Genomic DNA, 18102 nt, shown 5'->3' with positions numbered 1-18102 from the left:
TGATTAGGCCACTCCAGAACTGTTATTTGGTTTGGGTTTTTTTTTGTTTTGTTTGTTTAGTTTTGTTTTGTTTTTTCTTCAGGATTTTATGGTATAGAACAGAATCAATGCTTAAATCAAATCCTTCAAATCTGGATGTAGTGTTTTCAGTGGAAGAAATGTTTTGTCACTCATTCAAGTGACTTCTTCAGTCTCAGTTGACTGCAGGTTTCCTCAACCTTAAAAACACTACATTTGCATAATGACTTAAACTGGCATCGCTGGCAAACAATGGGCTGTGTCTTGGGGATCATCAACATGTTTTGTGAGGGGGGATTTTGGTCAGCAGTGTCTTTTTCCTTGGATCTCTCTTATGGTTGACATTTTTACTTAATCTCTTTCTTATTTTTGTATCATGAACTCTGACATTAACTGAAGCAAGTGAATCTTGTAGTTCTTTGGATGCTGTTCTGGGTTCTTGTGTGACCTCTGGTTGAGTCATCAATGCACTCTTGCAGTGATTTTGTTTGAAAATCCCGGGAAGGTTCCCGACTTTTCCAAGTTGTCTCCATTTGGCAGATTGGATAGTTTTTTTCTCTTATAAATGAACTCTTACCTAAATAAACTTTTTTTTTTGTATTTACTCGTTATTTTGTCTATTAGTCAAATTTGTTTGATGACATGAAACATGTAACTGTGTTAAGTATACAGAAAAAAAGAAATCAAGAAGGGGACAAATGCCTTTCAGAGCACTGTATATTATGTTTGACTCTAAACATTCAAGGTGAGCAATCAGTGAAGAGTTGCAACATATATTCAAAGGTTTGGTTCTGCTCAGTACTAGCTGTTTTGATTAATAATGCATTTTTTAAAATATTTAGGTCAACTTCTTTACAACCTGGCACTGAAAAAAACAGCTGTCCAATCTTCAACCAGTGGCACTGTGGGTACTGGTGGTAAGGCAGTTGATGGAAACAGAGATGCAAGCTATCAAAGAGGGTCTTGCACACTTACCAGTGAACAATCTGATCCCTGGTGGAGAGTAGACCTGGTAAATGTGTATACAATTGGGACTGTAATGATAACTAATAGAGATGAATTGGGAAACAGGCTGGATGGTGCTGAAATCTGGATCGGAAATTCAACAAAAATCAGTGACCCTGAAAGTAACAGGTGAAAGAATGCGATATATACCCATAAGTCAGTTATCATTATATCAGTGGGACTTATTTATTTTTAATTTTTATACTTTTTCTTTTTGAATCTGTTATATACAGGTGTGCTGTCATCTCTCACATTCCCAGCGGACAAGCGTTTTATTTTCCATGTAACTCTGTGAAGGGACGCTACGTCACTGTGTTTCTACCAGGAAGTGCAAAGGTCCTGAGTCTCTGTGAGGTTGAAGTGTACTACGGTAAACACCTTTAATTATTATGTTGATACATAAGACTGTAATTTACTGAGTCAAAGGACAATGAAAGCTTTCATGTCAGGGTGTTTTTAATTTCTAAAAATATTATTATGATTCTTTTTTTTAAAATTTATGTCAATAGAGATTGTGACAGGCCAACCAAAAGAAATTATTGTCCTCTTGGTTTTCCTTCAAGGATACCCATTACCCAATGTGGCACTCAAAGGAGAAGCTACCCAGTCATCTACACTCTCTGTTGCCACTGCTTCCAAAGCCATCGATGGCAGACGGAACTCGTTCTATAGCAATGGGTTCTGTAGCCACACGGCTGAAGACGAGACCAACCCCTGGTGGAGGGTGGACCTACAGCGAAGCTTTACAATCACTGCTGTAAAAGTCACCAACAGAGGAGACTGCTGTGCTGAAAGACTGGATGGAGCTGAGATCAGAATAGGAAACTCACTGGAGAACAATGGAAACAATAATCCCAGGTAATGATGACTTCATACCAGTCAATGTTCATTGTGATTTTTTCTTTGTTTGTTTCATCTTAAAATAATTTCAACAGCAATATTTCAGAGATTGCAATATTTATATATTATCCACCACAGGACTAGTTCAGGACTTCATGTTACTTCCTCCTGAACTGGAACTCCACAACATTAACATAATACTGCCCTGTTAAATATCCCAACTCTTTGATCTTTGGGCTGAAGGAAGAATAACACTCAATGCATAAATGCTCAATCAACAATTACTTTAATCAGCACAATTCTCTTTATTCCATACAACACTTTGAGCATTTCAAACGTCCGAACAGGAGATGTGCACTGGAGGGTGTCCGGCAAAATCTCAAAGTGTCTGACCATTTCTCACATTCTTACTTCCAAACTAAGCATCCAAATTCTTTCTCTCTCAGTGAGCCTAAGTTACGACCTTGGCTTCCTGTGCAGTATGTTTTGCTCTTCCTACAATCAGAAAAGCAAGGCCATGATTCTCCGCAAACAGTATTTTCTTTATAAATCAGCAGTATGAAGTACCATAGAACAGTGTAATTCATTCACAGTAAATCAGCAGTCTAATGTAATACAAATCAGTCTAATCAATATAATAATTTCACCTTCTAACTCAGGAGTATAATGCAACCTAAAACTATAGAATGATTTCATAAGCTTAAATCAGAGGTATAATGTAACATAAGACAGTGTAATAATCTCACAATTCCCCCTTTGAGCTCTTCTTAAACACAGGTCACATGCGGGGCGACCGTGGCGCTGGGGTTGGGAAGCGCATCTGTAACCAGAATGTCGCCGGTTCGATCCCCGCGCTCTCTGTCCTGGTCGTTGTGTCCGTGGACAAGATGCTCTAGGGCTCTAGTTACAGAACCATCTGGGGCTATATTGTTGGGAATGAAAGTGCAGCACATCTCTCCAAACATTACACACACACACACACTCTCTTGTTACCCACTAGGTGTCAGTTCTCTTAGTTGTCATGCTTCTTTTCTCTCTCTCAACCCTCTGTCCCCCTATAATAGGTGGACCATATGTGGGATAACTGCTGTGTTTGGGAAATTTAGATGCAAGAAAAATAATGTTCTTCTAGTCACTAGAAGAACATTATTTTTTCATTTCATTTTTCACTAGAATCTAGTGTTTCAAAGTTGGTTTAGTATAACATGTTCGTTACTTTATGACCCACAGACTTATTCTAAACATAACCTAGGTGTGTAAGCATGTTTGCAATGACCCCTCTGCACTCTAAGTCATTTCCCACAATATATCAGTCACGCCAAACAAAGCTTATGACCTTCAGAAGACTGAGTTCCAACTCTCATGAGCACGTTTGCCAGGCCCTGTGTCAGCCCCCCCTTAATGATATAATTAACTCACATGTACATGTACATATTTAAATTCTTAAGATCGCGTTTAAACTCACAAAAGAGAATTTCCTTCCTTCAGTAGGTCATTTGTGTTGTTCAATAAGCAGAAACCATCTCACAATTTGACTATCTTATCTAAATGTATTGTTTCATCACTGGTTGGACATACCAGTCTTTCTTTTTTTTAAGTTAACCTTGCTGAAATTCACGTGTTAATGAGTGTAAGCTGATTTTCATTGCATGTGTGCATTAGTAGGCGGGTTAATTCTATGTGTGTTCAGTGGAGCTGCAGATCCAGCAAACCCTCTGTGCGTGTTTTTGTTTGTTGCGATGTTCCAGACACTTTCCCAACCTCCAAATTTCAACACAATTTTATGTGCTCTTAAAACCTTCATTTCTGTCCTTGCTGCTGTACATTTCACAGCTGCTGATTGTTGCTGGGTGTGGTTCCCATTATGTTTATCTATCAATTTGCTCCGGCTGCTGTGCTCATGGTGGAAGGTTGATCAAGGTCCGTAGCCACCTGTATTAACACACTGTGACACTTATCTAATATCATTTTCATCACTGCTCCATAGACAAGCAGGTAACACGCCCACCTTTACAGCGTAAACTGCACACAAGTCTCGCAACACATTCCTCTCTCTGCTTGTCAATGTTGATACTGAAGGTTGACCCCGAAGGAAATTGGGTTAAGGCTGCCGACCTTTTGCCAGCGCCATCTTACCCTTCCGACCGTACATACATTGCACAGGGGGAAGACAGGTCAGAGAGGTATAACACAATTTCTGCTGTCAGGTGTGCTTCCATCTCACATATCAAAGCGGGTAAAACCTACACATACCGGTGTGATGGAGGCAGCATGGAGGGTCGCTTTGTGAATGTGTTTCTTCCTGGACAGAAGAAGACTCTCACCCTGTGTGAAGTGGAGGTGTATGCTGCCCCAGCAGGTAGAGCTTTAAGCGACTGGATCTGATCTACTGAAACACATCTGCCTGATACTGATTCATACTTGTTTCTTCTTTTCAACAATTTAGTGGAACCGCTTCCAAACGTGGCCTTCAACAAACAAACAGTACAGTCATCAACTTGGTATGGGCCAGTGTTTGGGCCCTCAAAGGGTGTCGATGGGTGCAAAAATGGAAACTTGAACTCAGGATGCTGTACACACAATGATCAAGATCTGGGTCCCTGGTGGAGAGTAGACTTACAGGCTGTCTATAAAGTCAGTGCTGTCACCATCATCAACAGACAGGATGCTTTTATTCCAAGGATTCTTGGGGCACAGATCCTGATCGGGAACTCGCTGGATCAAAATGGTAACATGAACCCCAGGTGAGATCTGATTTCTGATAAATATGCTCCATAAACATTTTTTCCTTATTAAAAAACTGAACATTATATTTAAAAGAGTTACACTGAAACTTTTTAAAATTTTCTCTACATCCATCAGTTGTGGCATGATCACATCATTAGATGGTACACCAACATACACATTCCAGTGTAATGAAATGGAAGGTCGCTACATCATTGTGATCATACCAGGAAAAAGGACTTACACAACCCTGTGTGAAGTGGAGGTGTTTGCTTCTCTCGCTGGTAGGGTCTTGTTGTGCTATTTTTTAGAAATTGTTGTGGTTTTGTGTGCTTAAAGTATTATTGTAAGATTTATACTGTTTTGATTTGTTTTTCTTGTATTTACCATTAAACTACAGAATATTTGAATGGAACATGTTAAAATGAAAGGAAAACAATAACAACCAAACTGGCTTAAACAAACAGAATCCTAAAGCAAAGTACTTCCCTGTAGTTCCAGAAGCTGTCACTCCTTTAACAACTCCTCCACCTCCTCCCACCCCTCCTCCACCTGTGAGCCTGCAGCTTGGTGGCAGGAACGTGACGGTGGTGGGAGAGAGGCTCTGCTGGTCTGATGCTCTGATGCACTGTAGACGTTATTACTGGGACCTGCTCAGCCTTCACAGCCAACAGGAGCAAAGCGAGTTGGAGCAGCTGCTGGGCCTCGTTCCTTTCTCCCTCACAGACCACGTCTGGATGGGACTGCGCAGGTACTGATACAGTAGTTATTGCAGTAGTCCGCAAACTATTCAGTTCCCCCAAATTGGTCCTGATGGTCTACAACATAAGTATGTTTGGATGCGATAAGATGCAAATGTCTTCTAAAACAAACAAAATAACAAACAAATGGAAAAGTGCTGTATAATTGCACAAAAACTACCAATTTTGTTGTGTTTTTTTTTTTCATAATTAATGAATAACGTTTGTGATGTTCAAGGTTCCTGCACAATACTAAGAGGCCAGATGCACTACCCTGTACTCTTATGATGCATGATGTCTGTGACAATTTGCAAACTTTGCAAATCAAATTATGCAGATGCAGATCTTTGCATTGCGCGTCCTTCCATTTTCTCATTTGCATTTCTGCCATTGCTGCAATAATAGGCCACTTTGCAAACAGCTTTCACTGTAAACACAACAAACCTGCTGTACCAAGGTTTTTTTCTGTTTTTTTAATGATTGTCATTGTTCTTTTAGGCCTACACAACATCAAGAAGATAAATATGGATCATCCAGCTTATGTGAAATTCAACAAGCAGCTTTTAAACGCCCATATGCTCCATAAAGAGCAACATCTCGATAAATGTAAATCTGTTCAGATCTGTTCATCTGTTCTGTCCAACAGATCCCTCAGAGGAGACGAGTGGTTCTGGATGTCTGGACAGTCCATGAATTTCTTGAATTGGCCACAGGATTTTGTTCCAGACTGTTACTCCAGCACCTGTGGGGGCATGACTAGCACAGAGCACCTCCTGTGGCAAGACCAGCCCTGTGAGGAGAGCCTCAACTTCATCTGCCAATCAGGTTTTACTTACACCACGTTAAGGCTTGTGTGCTTTTATTGTGCATTGCTTTAGTTGAACTTTTCCTCATGTTCTTTCAGGTGCTGACGATGGCGTGCAGAGAGTTTATTTCTCCAGCTTCCAAGGATCCAACAAGTCCATAGGAAAATCGATGACACTGTATAAACTGTGATGCATGATTTTTTTTGTTAGAAATAGTTTTCATTTGAATTTGTTTTACACTCCTTTAAACCATTCTTAGAAAAATTCAGTAATCGCATAAAACATTACGTTTTCTTTTTCATAAGTTACAGTCATGAATAAATGATTTGTCTTTAAAATCTTTCCTGTCTAGTTTGTAGTATCAGAATCAGAATCAGAATCAGAATACTTTATTGATCCCTGGGGGAAATTATTTAATAATAGTAATGCTCATAGCAATCATAGCAATTGTATTTCTACAAAACACGTGAGGTTGTTCCTCTGCATTATATAAAGCAATAAATGACTATAATAATGTCTCTAAAGTTATGGCAAAGACTGTAATGATGAAATGTGGTAATAAAGTTTGGATTAAAACATCCATCCATCCATCTTCATCCGCTTTATCCGGGGCCGGGTCGCGGAGGCAGCAGCCTAAGCAGAGAAGCCCAGACCTTCCTCTCCCCAGCCACACCACAATGTTGCGTGCGTGCATTTACTGGGCATTGCCTTAATTTAACTGTAACTCATAACCCTTTAGGTGCTCAGGACGGTGTGCAAAGAGTTTACTTCGACAGCACCGCGATTGCCACACGTTCACAGTAAAGGTGAATATCGTCATGTATGCTGAAATGTATATTTTAAAGATAGATTTAATTAGAAACTTTATTTCTTAATCTATCCTTTGCTGAGGCTCCATAAGAAATGTGTGCACGAAAGGGAATTTGACTTTAAAAACATGACTAAAGCTGTTAATGCAGTACTTCTGTTAGAACCCCTGAATGTGAGCTGACAGACATCAACTCTGGTACATCTTGATTGTCTGATTTAAATTCAGAGGCAGACTTACAGGAATTGTCTCATTGTGTAAGCATTTATGGACACAAATGTGTTGGAAGCTAAACTTTGTTCTGTATTATGTCAAGACCAAAGCAATGAAATGCAGATCACGCTTCAACAATTCAGAACTGATGTACAAATTCATCAAAGCAATAAAATTCTCATTAAACCAACAGACACGTTTGCGTATTTTAAAATTGACCTTGAGGAAAAAATATTGAGACTCTTAATATGCTAAAATATTAAAATAGCACACATGTAGGACACACGCTTTCTCTTGTGAGTGCTTGGTTTAATACTCATATTCATACTCATTAAGGGAACATCTGGGTAAATAAATCAGTGACTTCCACTTGCTCACATTAGAATATTTTCTATAACAGTTTTAGTGCTTTAAATGAAGTCATGGGAAGTTTTTTCTTTGTACTGTGAATATGTTCAGCGTTACAAGCCTCAAAGTGAAAAGGGGCAAGCCAAAGCTTTGTTTTTTGTTTTTTTAAATCAAAGTATTTTCTTGCCTGTTTGAGCGTCAGAATTTTATATGAACAGGAGCAAGACACGTTAAATTTTCAGGGTTGGAAAACATATTTAAATTCTAAGTAAAGCAGTTTTTCACAATCTAAACCTGCAACCTTGTTTTTTCCCAGCACAATATTTTTTTCTGCAGCCAACTGTGAGAACAGCATTATGGGACATATCGATGTTTAAAAGCAAAATATCCATTCTGCAGAGAAACAGCAATGAGCTGTGGTACCCTGGATGATTGATCGGTTTCCTGATGACTGGTTCTTGTGTGACGCGTTGACTTGGGAATGAAATGACCCAGTTCTAAAAGGACACAATTACACAAAGGGAACATTGTGATTGTAGATCAACAGGGCACGTGTTTCTGTTACATTTCTTTAGGTGTGGTACAATCCTGTAGTTTCAGGGAGCGTGCAACTCCCATATCTGAGTAATGTGTTAACTGAAGCACGTTGACAAGTTCTAATATAAACCAAGTAAGGACAGATACACCCAAAAAATTAGGACAGGTTGAATCAGTGTAAAGTTGAGTAATGATTCACCTGGTCTAACTTGTCCTTCTTGTCTCGTGTCTGTGTCTGGTGCAGGCTGAGTCACTCGTTTGAAACTATACTTGTGTATCAAACTGTGCATTGTTTTATTTCTGCTGTTAAATTAATTCTTATTTAATGTCTAAACTGTTTATATAGAGCAATAATATGGCAGAAGAGTCCCACAGAAGAGTCTATGGGAGGATAGATTCTGGCCAGTGATGATCCAGCCCTGTGCTGATCCTGCCAGCATCTCTGGCGCTGATGCAGCCAGAGATGTTTTTAATGTTTTTAAGTTTGGGGTTTTTTGTGTCTGTGTCTGGGGGGAGGGTTCACAGCTAGTTTTAGTAACCCCACTCCTTGGCATCGTCTGCCTTCCATCCTTTGTATTATAATAATTGCAAGCACATGGGGGGCGCTGTTGTAGTGTTTCAGATCAAAGCGTTTCTCCTCACTCGGTTTTAAACATCAAAACTTAAAGTTAAATTTAGCAGCTGCAAAGCCACTATTGCGGTGCTATTTTCAGTGAAATGAACCAATAAAAAATATAAGAAACTGTGAGTCATCTCAAAACTAAAAAGTGATCCAAAACTTTAGGCAAGGCTGACTTTTGATTTACCCCATTCTGACTGAATATACTTACAAAACGTTACAGTAAAACTCTTTAATTAATGTTAGCATGATTTATAGGCTTATAAATCATTATCTTATTTTTCTCCTACAGGTCTGTTACATGGCATACGACATGAATCATGTCTGTAGTGCACCGAACATGTGCAGGCATTGCTGCAGTTAATATTTAAGGGAGTATTCACAACAATTTTCTGTTAGTGCATCTGCCACTGAGGTTAAAGAACCTCACAGCACTTGGGGGAAAGTTTGTGAGGGGACTCTGGTGTTTTTGTTAGGTGAGAAGGGGGGGGGGGGGGGGGCTGCTGGGCAGAGGAGGGAAAATGTTCAGCTCAGACGTTTCCAGGCTAAGAAATCCAGCAGGAGAGTGTGGAAGAGAGGAGCGCTGAAATCTTACTAAATAAATAAAGGATTTGCAGCTTGATTAGATGTAGGTCGAGAAAATTTTGTGGAGATTGTGTAGAGGCAGCAAATCCAGGAAAGGAGAGGAAGATTTTGTAGGAATTCCTGACTGACGTCATTGTAAGTAATGGTTTTCTCATAGCTGACAGGAGCAGCGCTCACTGCGGTCTTCTGCTGCTGTAGTCAATCTGCTTCAAAGTTTTGACATGTTAGTGGTTCAGAGATGCTCTTCTGCATACATTTGTTATAAAACCAAACCCAAAAAAATGGTTATTTGAGTTCCTGTTGCCTTCCTGTCAGCTCAAAGTAGCACATCAACCAGGCATTCTCATTAAAGAACTGATGTTCACTGGATATTTGATCTTTTTCCGACTATTCTCTGTAAACCTTTGAGATTTTTCTGTGGAAAATCAGTAGATCAGCAGTTTCTGTAGTATTCGGGCTAGGTAATCTGACAAGAGCAATCATTCCATGTCTCATCAGTCCACAGAACTTTATCCAAAATCCAAGCGCTTCATTAAGATGTTTTTTGTCAAATGTGAGACGAGCCTTTGTGTTTTTCTGGCTCAGCTGTGGTTTTGTCCCTGAGCTCTCCTATAGACAGCATTTTTGTCGAGTCTCGTTCTTATTGTTGAATCATGAACTTTGACCTAAACCGAGGCAAGTGAGGCCTGCAATTTTTTAGATGTGGTTCTGGGGTCTTTTGTGACCTCCTGGATGACTCATTTGGTAGTTCGGTCATTCCTGGGAAGCTTCACCACTGTTCCAGGTTTTCTTTGTTTGTGGATAAAAGCGCTCACTGTGGTTTAAACAGTCCCACAATTTGAGAAAGGTTTTGTAACCGTTTTGAGACTGATAGCTGTCAATAACTTTGTTTTTCACCTGTTTCTTTAGATTGTGTCATGATGTTCTACTTTAGCCTGCTTCACTTTGTCAGACAGACTCTAAATAAAGTCCTGATTCAGCAGATATGACAGTAACCAGACGTGGGTGTGGCTATTGGCCTAGCTTTTTTAAAAATGTGGTTAATTACAGTTAATTCCTGGTGCACATTTGGTGCGTGCGTGCATGTGTGTGTGTGTGTGTGTGTGTGTGTGTGTGTGTGTGTGTGTGTGTGTGTGTGTGTGTGTGTGTGTGTGTGTGTGTGTTGGCTCTTGAGACAGGTGAAGAGGGCTTATTGACTTGTTTAAAGAAGTTGTTGTGCGGGGATTGGATCGGATCTTAACCTCCAGCCGGATGCCACCTCGGCCCTCTGCTTGTCTCCTCTTCACCCTACGACGAACTGAGTTCTACATTATAAAGTCTTTGTAAATAGTGAAATAAAAGGCTATCTTATGTTAAATGCTTAAATTGCACTGTGCTGGTGGTTTTTTCTTCACTGTGGTATGAGCGACGTTTGAGACTTTCAAACCACACATCCACAAACTCGTGCTGCATTTATATCCTGGGGGAAAACCAGGATTTTCTGTGTACTGCTATGTCCTTCATGAATAAATAGATTTTTTTGTCCTCTTAGCTAAAAAATATACATCTACCAATGACAAAGTTAGTGTAAGTTAGTGTAATGACAAAGTTAATACATGCTTTAAGTTGCAAACACAACTCATCCCATAGATGATAAATAACTCCTTGAGTACAACAGGTTAAACTTCATAGGCTATGATAAGCATTGTGTTTATATATTTTGCTCCGTCCTAGGATCCCTAAGAGGAAGCGAGTGGTTTTCAATGAATTATTGTGTGTATTGTGTATACTGAAATGCATGTTTTTAAGACTAAACAAGGTTTTAATTTGATGCCTTTCATTGCTGTAATGATGTAAATTATTCCGTGGAAGGTTCTGTAGGATGTTTCTGCACCAAATGGAATCTGGCTGTGATTCCCAAACAGTTAAATCAGGATTTTTGTTGAATTTGAACTGAAAGCGTGCAGGTCAGTTACATCCCAACTGTCTGTTCTGAAATGTTTTTGTAGTGATGCACAGAGGCAGAATAAGGCAAAATGTCATGGTCTAAATATTTCTGCTGCTGTTGTTTTATATGATCCAGTTCTAAAAGGCATGCTTTGAAACAGTTGCACATAGAAAGAAATGTAAACGCAAATCAAAAGGTCAAATTCTTTCAATTGTATCTAGCATTACTTTAGGTGTGGCACAGCCATGTAGCTTAAAAGGAACAGGTGAGTAATATGTGTTGACAAGTGTGTAACATAAAATGAGTGACGACGAACACACCCAACGTTTGAAAATGGCCTGAACTGGTTCTGCCTGTCCTGCTTGCCTGGTGTCTCTGCCAGGTATAAGCTCAGTCACTCCTTTGAAATGACACTCCTCTAATTTGTAGTGCATTATATTATTGCTACTATTGTTATCATTATCATTATCGTTATTAGTATTATAATTAGTATTAATATTATTTCATCTCTAGATCATTAAAGTCTTTCTGGCCTGCACACATAACACAATTACGTGTGTTATTAAAAAGACTAAAAATATCTCCTCACTGTTTTTATTTTAGTTTTCTAGTCCAGTTAGTTTTTCTTTTCTCTTTTTAATGTCTAGTTTCATTTATATTTATTTTCATAAGCTAACAAGTTTTTTCACATCAAGTTTTAGATTTCAGTTTAGTTTTAGTTTGAAGAATTACTAAATTATTGAATTCAGGTGTTCCAATTGCTTTAATGGTCACAGGTGTACAAAATGCAGACTGTTTCTACAAACGTCTGTGAAAGAACGGCATCGCTCTTAGAAGCTCAGATGTGAAATTTTCTTGCTACTAATTATTCCACAGTCAGCTGTTATTGGTATTATAACAATGAGGAAGCAACTGGGAACAACAGCAACTCAGCCATGAAGTGGTAGGACACGTAAAATCACAGAGCGGAGTCAGCAGTTGCTGAGGCATAGAACACAGAGGTCACCAATGTTTGGGGTTGTTTTTAAGGAGTTGGGCTCGGCCCTTTAGTTTGAAAGGAACTCTTAATGATTCAGCATCCCAAGACAATTTTGGACAATTTCATCCAGTCAACTTTGTGAGAACAGTTTGAGGATGGCTCCCTGCTGTTCCAACATGACTGCACAGCAGTGGGCAAGAAACGGTCCATAAAGACATGGATGAGTGAGTTTGGTGTGGAACACTTGAAAGCCTTAAAAAAAGAAAAAAAGAAACAAACTTTGGGATTAGTCAGAGCACAGCCAGGACTTTTCATTCCGACATCCATGTCTGACCTCACAAACGTGCTCGAATGATCTAAAATTCCCATAAACACACTTGTAACCTGGTGGAAAGCCTCTCCAGAAGAGTTGGTGCTGTTTTAGCTGCAAATATTAAATGTTCACATTAAACAATATGGATTAAAAATGGGATGTCACTCAAGTTCATGTGCATGTGAAGGCACATGAGAGAATACTTTGGCAGTACAGTGTCGCTTTGCTCCTCATCGTTGTCTGGTTTTCCATAATTGCAATATCATACACACAACACAGGGGGGCGCTGATGCAGTGGTTGAGATCGTTCCTCCTCGATCCATAACACAAACCCTTACGGTTAAATTAAGCACAGTAAAACCACCAGTGCGGTGCTTTTTTCAGTGAAAAGATCCAGTAAAAACATATGAGAAACTGTGAGTCATCTCAAAGCTAAAATGTGATCCAAACCTTAAACAAAGCTGACTTTTAATTTAGCTCATTCTGCTCATCCTCAAAATGAATAAACTTCGGGGGAGAAATAACCTCCATTATGATTTATAGGCTTAATTAATCACCGGCAGGTCTATAGTGGTTTATATATCCAGCATTATTTGTTCTGGATGACTCTGAGTCAAGAAGTTTATATAGAGAGATTCGTATTAGGGAGAACTTTAAATTTAGATGCAGCATGATTTGAATTAAACTCTTATTCGGTTATCAAAGTACTGTAGGCTGGGCCCACGTGGGTAATGTTTGGTCTACAGCAGGGCTGCTTATCTGCCATACAGGGCCTTTCCCTGTGGGCCAATGTGCACCGGCTGTACAACAGCCTATTGGTTCATTTTCATTACTGACACTGGATTGCCCAATCAAATCTCTTAATGCAAACCGGTTCCTCCCACACCTTCTCAGCTTGTAGAAAAAGTTAGGTGGAAGTAGTGAAAAGCTGGAGGTAGAAAGCTGAGAGAAAAGAATAAAGACTAAAAAATAGATGCTGCAAAGTGTCTGAAATTAACGACATGTTAGCTGAACAGAAGTACCAACAACAAACAAGGCCTCACGGGCAGTGCTTTAAGTGGGCCGGTACGCGCCGGTACTCAGTACCGCCACTTCTAAATATAGCTCTTGAGAGTACCGCCACCTCTCCATGCGCCCAGAACGTGCTTTTAGCGTACCGGTACTCTCATTTGCACATCTGTTATAATCGTTTGGCTGCGCTGCCGCTTTTCAGAGCGCCCTTCACAAGCACGCTTCCTAATTCGTCCCACCGAGAGCAGAGACTACATTACCCATACACCAATGTGTTTTACAAGTGAAAAGCGCATGCGTCGCTTTTGCCGTTGTCTTGTCAACAACTCAACGTGGTCCGGAGAGGGTGTGTAAAACGCGCAAACAGCTGCTCGGTTAAAATACAAAAACAATGAACACTTAATATGCTCTCCTGGCTTCAGACTCTGAGTAGTAAAAGAACAAGGTCAGAATCAGAGGACTCGCTGGCTGACACCCCACCGAGCCAGAATGATATCGCTGCAGGTCAGACGCAAGCTAATGAAAGCTGCACTAGTGCCGCAGCCGCGGACGACGGCACTTTTTGCGACGACGAGGACGAGAATGACACCATTTCTACCGATGACAACAGCCGCGTTAGCGAGCATGAGTGGCCAGAATGTTGGTCCCAAGCACAAGTCCGGTATTTCTCCACAAATTACAAGTGGCTGATCAGCAGAAATCAAAAGTTGGGTTGTAGTGTGTGTAGTCAAGTTTGTGCTCGCGTGGACATGCAGCAAGGGCAGAGAGTGTCGCAGGAGTGGAGTGGGTGCTTAATCTCGTCTTTTGGAAGGGACAAGGCTGCACAACAAAACTCACTACGAAAGAAAATAAAAGAGCACAGAGACTCAATTTATCACAAGAAAGCAGTTGAAATAAAAGAGAAGGCAACACAAAATACAATGCAAAAACACATTGAAGATATGAGAAAGGCTGACTACGCTTCAACTTCAATGTGTTTAGAGCAGCTTATAAGATTGGCAAGCATGGGCGTCCCTTTACAGACATGCCAATAGATGTCCAGTTGCAAGTCTTAAATGGTGTCAAGATGGGCAGAGTTTTGCACTCTAATAACTCATGTGCAAATATACTGGATCACATTGCAGCTGAAATGAAAAAGAAGGTAGTCAATGACATAGTGATGAATGAAAGAAAATTGTGTGTGCTCACTGATGAATCCACTACAATAAGTGGAAAGTCTGTGCTTGTCGTGTGCCTGCGGTCAGCTATTTCCACTGAAAATCCAGACACAATATTTTTTGAACTGATTGAGCTGCAGGGGACCACAGCAAAGGACATCACTGAAGCACTGTTAGGATGTCTTCATAATAATGGCTTTGACCCTCACTACCTACAGGAACATTTGTTGGCATTTGCTTGTGATGGAGCCTCAGTGATGCTTGGGAGGAAAGCAGGAGTTGCTGCGCAGCTTTGTTCCAAATTCCCTTACCTGTTTGTCTGGCATTGTTCCAATCACAGACTGGAACTGGCAGTTTGTGATGTTTTGAAGGAGGTAGGAGGAATCAACCACTTTAAAATATTCTTAGATCAGCTTTACTCCCTCTCGCATCACCAAAAAACCAAAGGGAGTTAACCGAGAGTGCTCACAATGTTGGACAACGTCTCCTTGTGATAGGCCGTGTTTTATCAGTGCGTTGGGTTGCTTCAAGTGAGAGAACAGTGAAAGCAGTATGGGAGAACTACCAAGCGCTGCAGGTACACTTTACAAGTGCTGCTGCTGATACCAGCAGGGACTCAAGAGAGAGAGCAAAATACAAATTAGTTTATAATTTATTTTATGTACATTTTGTTAAAAAAAAATTTCAATACCTTTTTGCACATTTTATTTATGTTCAGTAGCTCTTTCTAGCTCAAGCAAATCCACAAACTAATAAAATGATTTATTATTTTGTATAAGGTTGTCTGTTGACTGTTGTATATAAAACCCATTCAATATAGTTGTTGTTACCTCAGGGGAGGCGGAAAAAGAATAGAGTACCGGCACCTCTTTTGGGCCACTTAAAGCACTGCTCACGGGGGATGTGAGGAAGAGACAGAGGAAGAGGAGCTACAAATGTATTCTCCACTCGTGAAAATGTGCTACATGATGCTCTGTGCTGAGTGTGCATAGACGGAGGGTTTTTTATTCATTTAAAAACAACTCTATTGCCACTTTACTTTGTGTGCAAGTCTGTGAAGTGGCAGGGAGATTTTCCAGTGTCAGTACTTGAATAATGCTGTTGTATATCATGGGGTTTGTGGTTAAGAGACTGAAATAATGTTGTGCATGTTTCTCATCGTATCCACTTTTCCACAAATACTTCTTTAACTTCTGAGCCTTTGCCTCGGGTTTGATAATTAAAGGCTCCACCTTAAAACGGGTGGATTGTATTGAAATCCCTGATTATTCACTCTGAATTATTCTTGGACATTGCAATAGGCCATCTGACAAATTAGTTTGCTTCTGAAGGTAGCATTGTAAAGTTTATCCAAATGAATTGAGGTTTGCAAATGTGAAACACCTACATTGACTGGGAGCTGAGCCCCCCTAAAAGTTTGAACTGTACATAGGATGGGCCCTAAACTGAGCCCACTGGTTCAGCTGCCAGTGTGCTACCTGGGAATTTTCATTATTTGTTGACTCACTTATCAAATTGCACTGGCATTTGCTTATGTGTCAAGGGGAGGGCAGCTGGGTGGGATTTCTCCCCTCAGTGATGCACTGAACATGTGCGTACGCTTCCATTTAATATCTGAGTGTTTTCGATGAGAAGCCCACACTTTTCCATGAGATTACATTTGATTGCACACAGACTCACTTAGCTTATCTGCCCTTAGAATAGAAGCTCACAATAAAACATCAGAGGTTTCTAGTGGCTGGTGGCTGGGTGGGGTAACGGTTTTTCATTGTGCATTCATTTAAGTTACCACTGGGGGAAATGGAAAGTTTGAGAGGAGAGAGAGGGACTGTAGTTCTCTTGTTAGGTGAGAGGAGGAAGAGGAGAGGGAGGTGTGGGGTGCGTGGGACTGCCGGGCAGGAGAGAGGAGGGGTGGGGGAAGCAGTGCAGCTCGGACATTCCCAGGCTGGGAAATACAGCGAGACAGTGTGGAAGTGGAAGGGAAAGAGAGGGGAGGAGAGCTGCTCCTCAAGTGCCGAAATCTTACAGAAGGCGAGCTTTGAAGGGGACACGAACCTATAAAGTAAAGGAGTTGCAGCTTGATTATTGTAACTGAGACAAAGAGAAAGTTTTGCGGAGAATGCGCAGAGGAAATGAATTCAGGAAAGGACCCGAAGACTACGTAGGAATTCCTGACTGAAGTCATGGTAAGTCCCCTGTTTTGTTTTTTGTTTTTGTGTAGAAATCTTTACTGGTATTGACCAGTCGTCATTGTCACAATGTTTTTGTGTAACTTTTATGCCCATGGATATAAATGATCTTGTTTTACTTCTTGAATGCATGACTAGTGCATAGATGATCACACATGTGCATTTTAAACTGAACAAGAAGAAGGATCCCTCATTCATCTCTGACAAAGGCTTGCTCTTGATTTGAGAAGATGTTTAGTCAGCAGTTACAACGCTCAACTTAGATCCCAATGGCTCTAAATCATAATGATACGATTTAAAATGTGTGACGTTGGTGATTTTTGTGGCCGACTTGCGGAGGGAGTAAGGGACTGCCTCTAAAGTGAAAAGAGTCCTCTGTTGCATCTCTTGGGAGTTTGACTAACCATCTCCTCCCACTTATGGTCTGATCAGTGACATACAGAGGCAGACAGACTGGGAGATGGCAAACACATGCAAATGTGTCTGATGAGAAGTTAAATCAAGAGGATACCAAGTTAACAAAGAAAGTCTGTGACTGTATTTCAACTTCTGCGAGTTGGGTGGAGCAGTTTGGCAGGGAGAGGAAGAGAGAGAGCAGAAAAAAAAGGGAGAGCTGTGCAGGGAAGGAAGAGAATAAAAGAGAAGGGTAGGGTTACTTTTTTTTTTTTTTTTTAGGAGACTTGGAGAGCAGCGGTGGTGGTTTCAGTGATGCTGCATTTTCCACACTGGACCTGGGAGAAAAAGCTGGAGAGAGGGGAAAAGGGGGAGGGAGCAGAGAAAGGAGGAACAAGGGATGGCATGGACCTCGGGGAAGGACGAACATGTGCTGTGCAGTTTTGTTCTCCTCGATCCCCAGTTGGGACAGTTTAGAATGGAAAACAGTAACAGATGTACACACGAAAACACAGAGTCACAGTAAAGCGTTACGTGGAGAGAAATCAAACTTTTCCCACAGTACTGTGCTCATAAGAGTTTATGTAACAAACAGCCCACCAAAAACGTGATTGCGCATGGACACTCACTGGATACTCTATCAGCTGCATCTTTGTAGCACTGGGTTGGAGCCGTTTTTGCTTCCAGAATTGCCTTAATTCTAAATTGGTGCAACAAGTTGCTGGAAACATTCCTTACAGAGTTTGGTCCGTGTTGACATGACGGCATCACATGGTTGCTGCAGATTTGCTGGCTGCACTTCCATGATGTAGCTGCCATTCCACCACATCGCAAAGATGCTCTACTGGATTGCGATCTGTCTGACTGTGTGTGTCTGACTGGAGTCCATT

General features: G+C 40.7%; 2 protein-coding genes across 2 annotated transcripts in view; both read left to right on the top strand.

The window, feature by feature from the left end:
- Positions 1-12: 12 nt before the first annotated feature.
- Positions 13-6531, top strand: LOC101476923 (uncharacterized). Its single transcript, XM_076881658.1, has 9 exons — positions 13-1152; positions 1257-1393; positions 1587-1881; positions 4071-4222; positions 4310-4607; positions 4726-4871; positions 5083-5338; positions 5974-6152; positions 6232-6531. The coding sequence occupies exons 1-9, from the start codon at positions 839-841 to the stop codon at positions 6321-6323; spliced, it is 1869 nt and encodes a 622-aa protein (XP_076737773.1). The 5' UTR covers positions 13-838; the 3' UTR covers positions 6324-6531.
- Positions 6532-16556: 10025 nt separating this feature from the next.
- The window catches only part of arhgef40 (Rho guanine nucleotide exchange factor (GEF) 40), a 46408-nt gene continuing 44862 nt past the window's right edge, over positions 16557-18102 (top strand). Inside the window, exon 1 of the mRNA XM_023153878.3 lies at positions 16557-16816. Coding sequence (XP_023009646.3) covers positions 16814-16816 — 3 coding nt within the window. The 5' untranslated portion in view covers positions 16557-16813. The remainder of the gene's footprint in view (positions 16817-18102) is intronic.

Source organism: Maylandia zebra, linkage group LG3, assembly GCF_041146795.1.
Source record: "Maylandia zebra isolate NMK-2024a linkage group LG3, Mzebra_GT3a, whole genome shotgun sequence".
NCBI lineage: Eukaryota > Metazoa > Chordata > Actinopteri > Cichliformes > Cichlidae > Maylandia > Maylandia zebra.
This window is presented reverse-complemented; position numbering and strand designations above follow the sequence as displayed.

Excerpts from the sequence above, each read along its gene's own strand:
- LOC101476923 (XM_076881658.1), top strand. The coding sequence starts at position 839 with ATGCATTTTTTAAAATATTTAGGTCAACTTCTTTACAACCTGGCACTG. Across the intron at positions 4,223-4,309 it reads GGTGTATGCTGCCCCAGCAG|TGGAACCGCTTCCAAACGTG; the intron begins GTAGAGCTTTAA and ends TCAACAATTTAG. Across the intron at positions 4,608-4,725 it reads AATGGTAACATGAACCCCAG|TTGTGGCATGATCACATCAT; the intron begins GTGAGATCTGAT and ends TACATCCATCAG.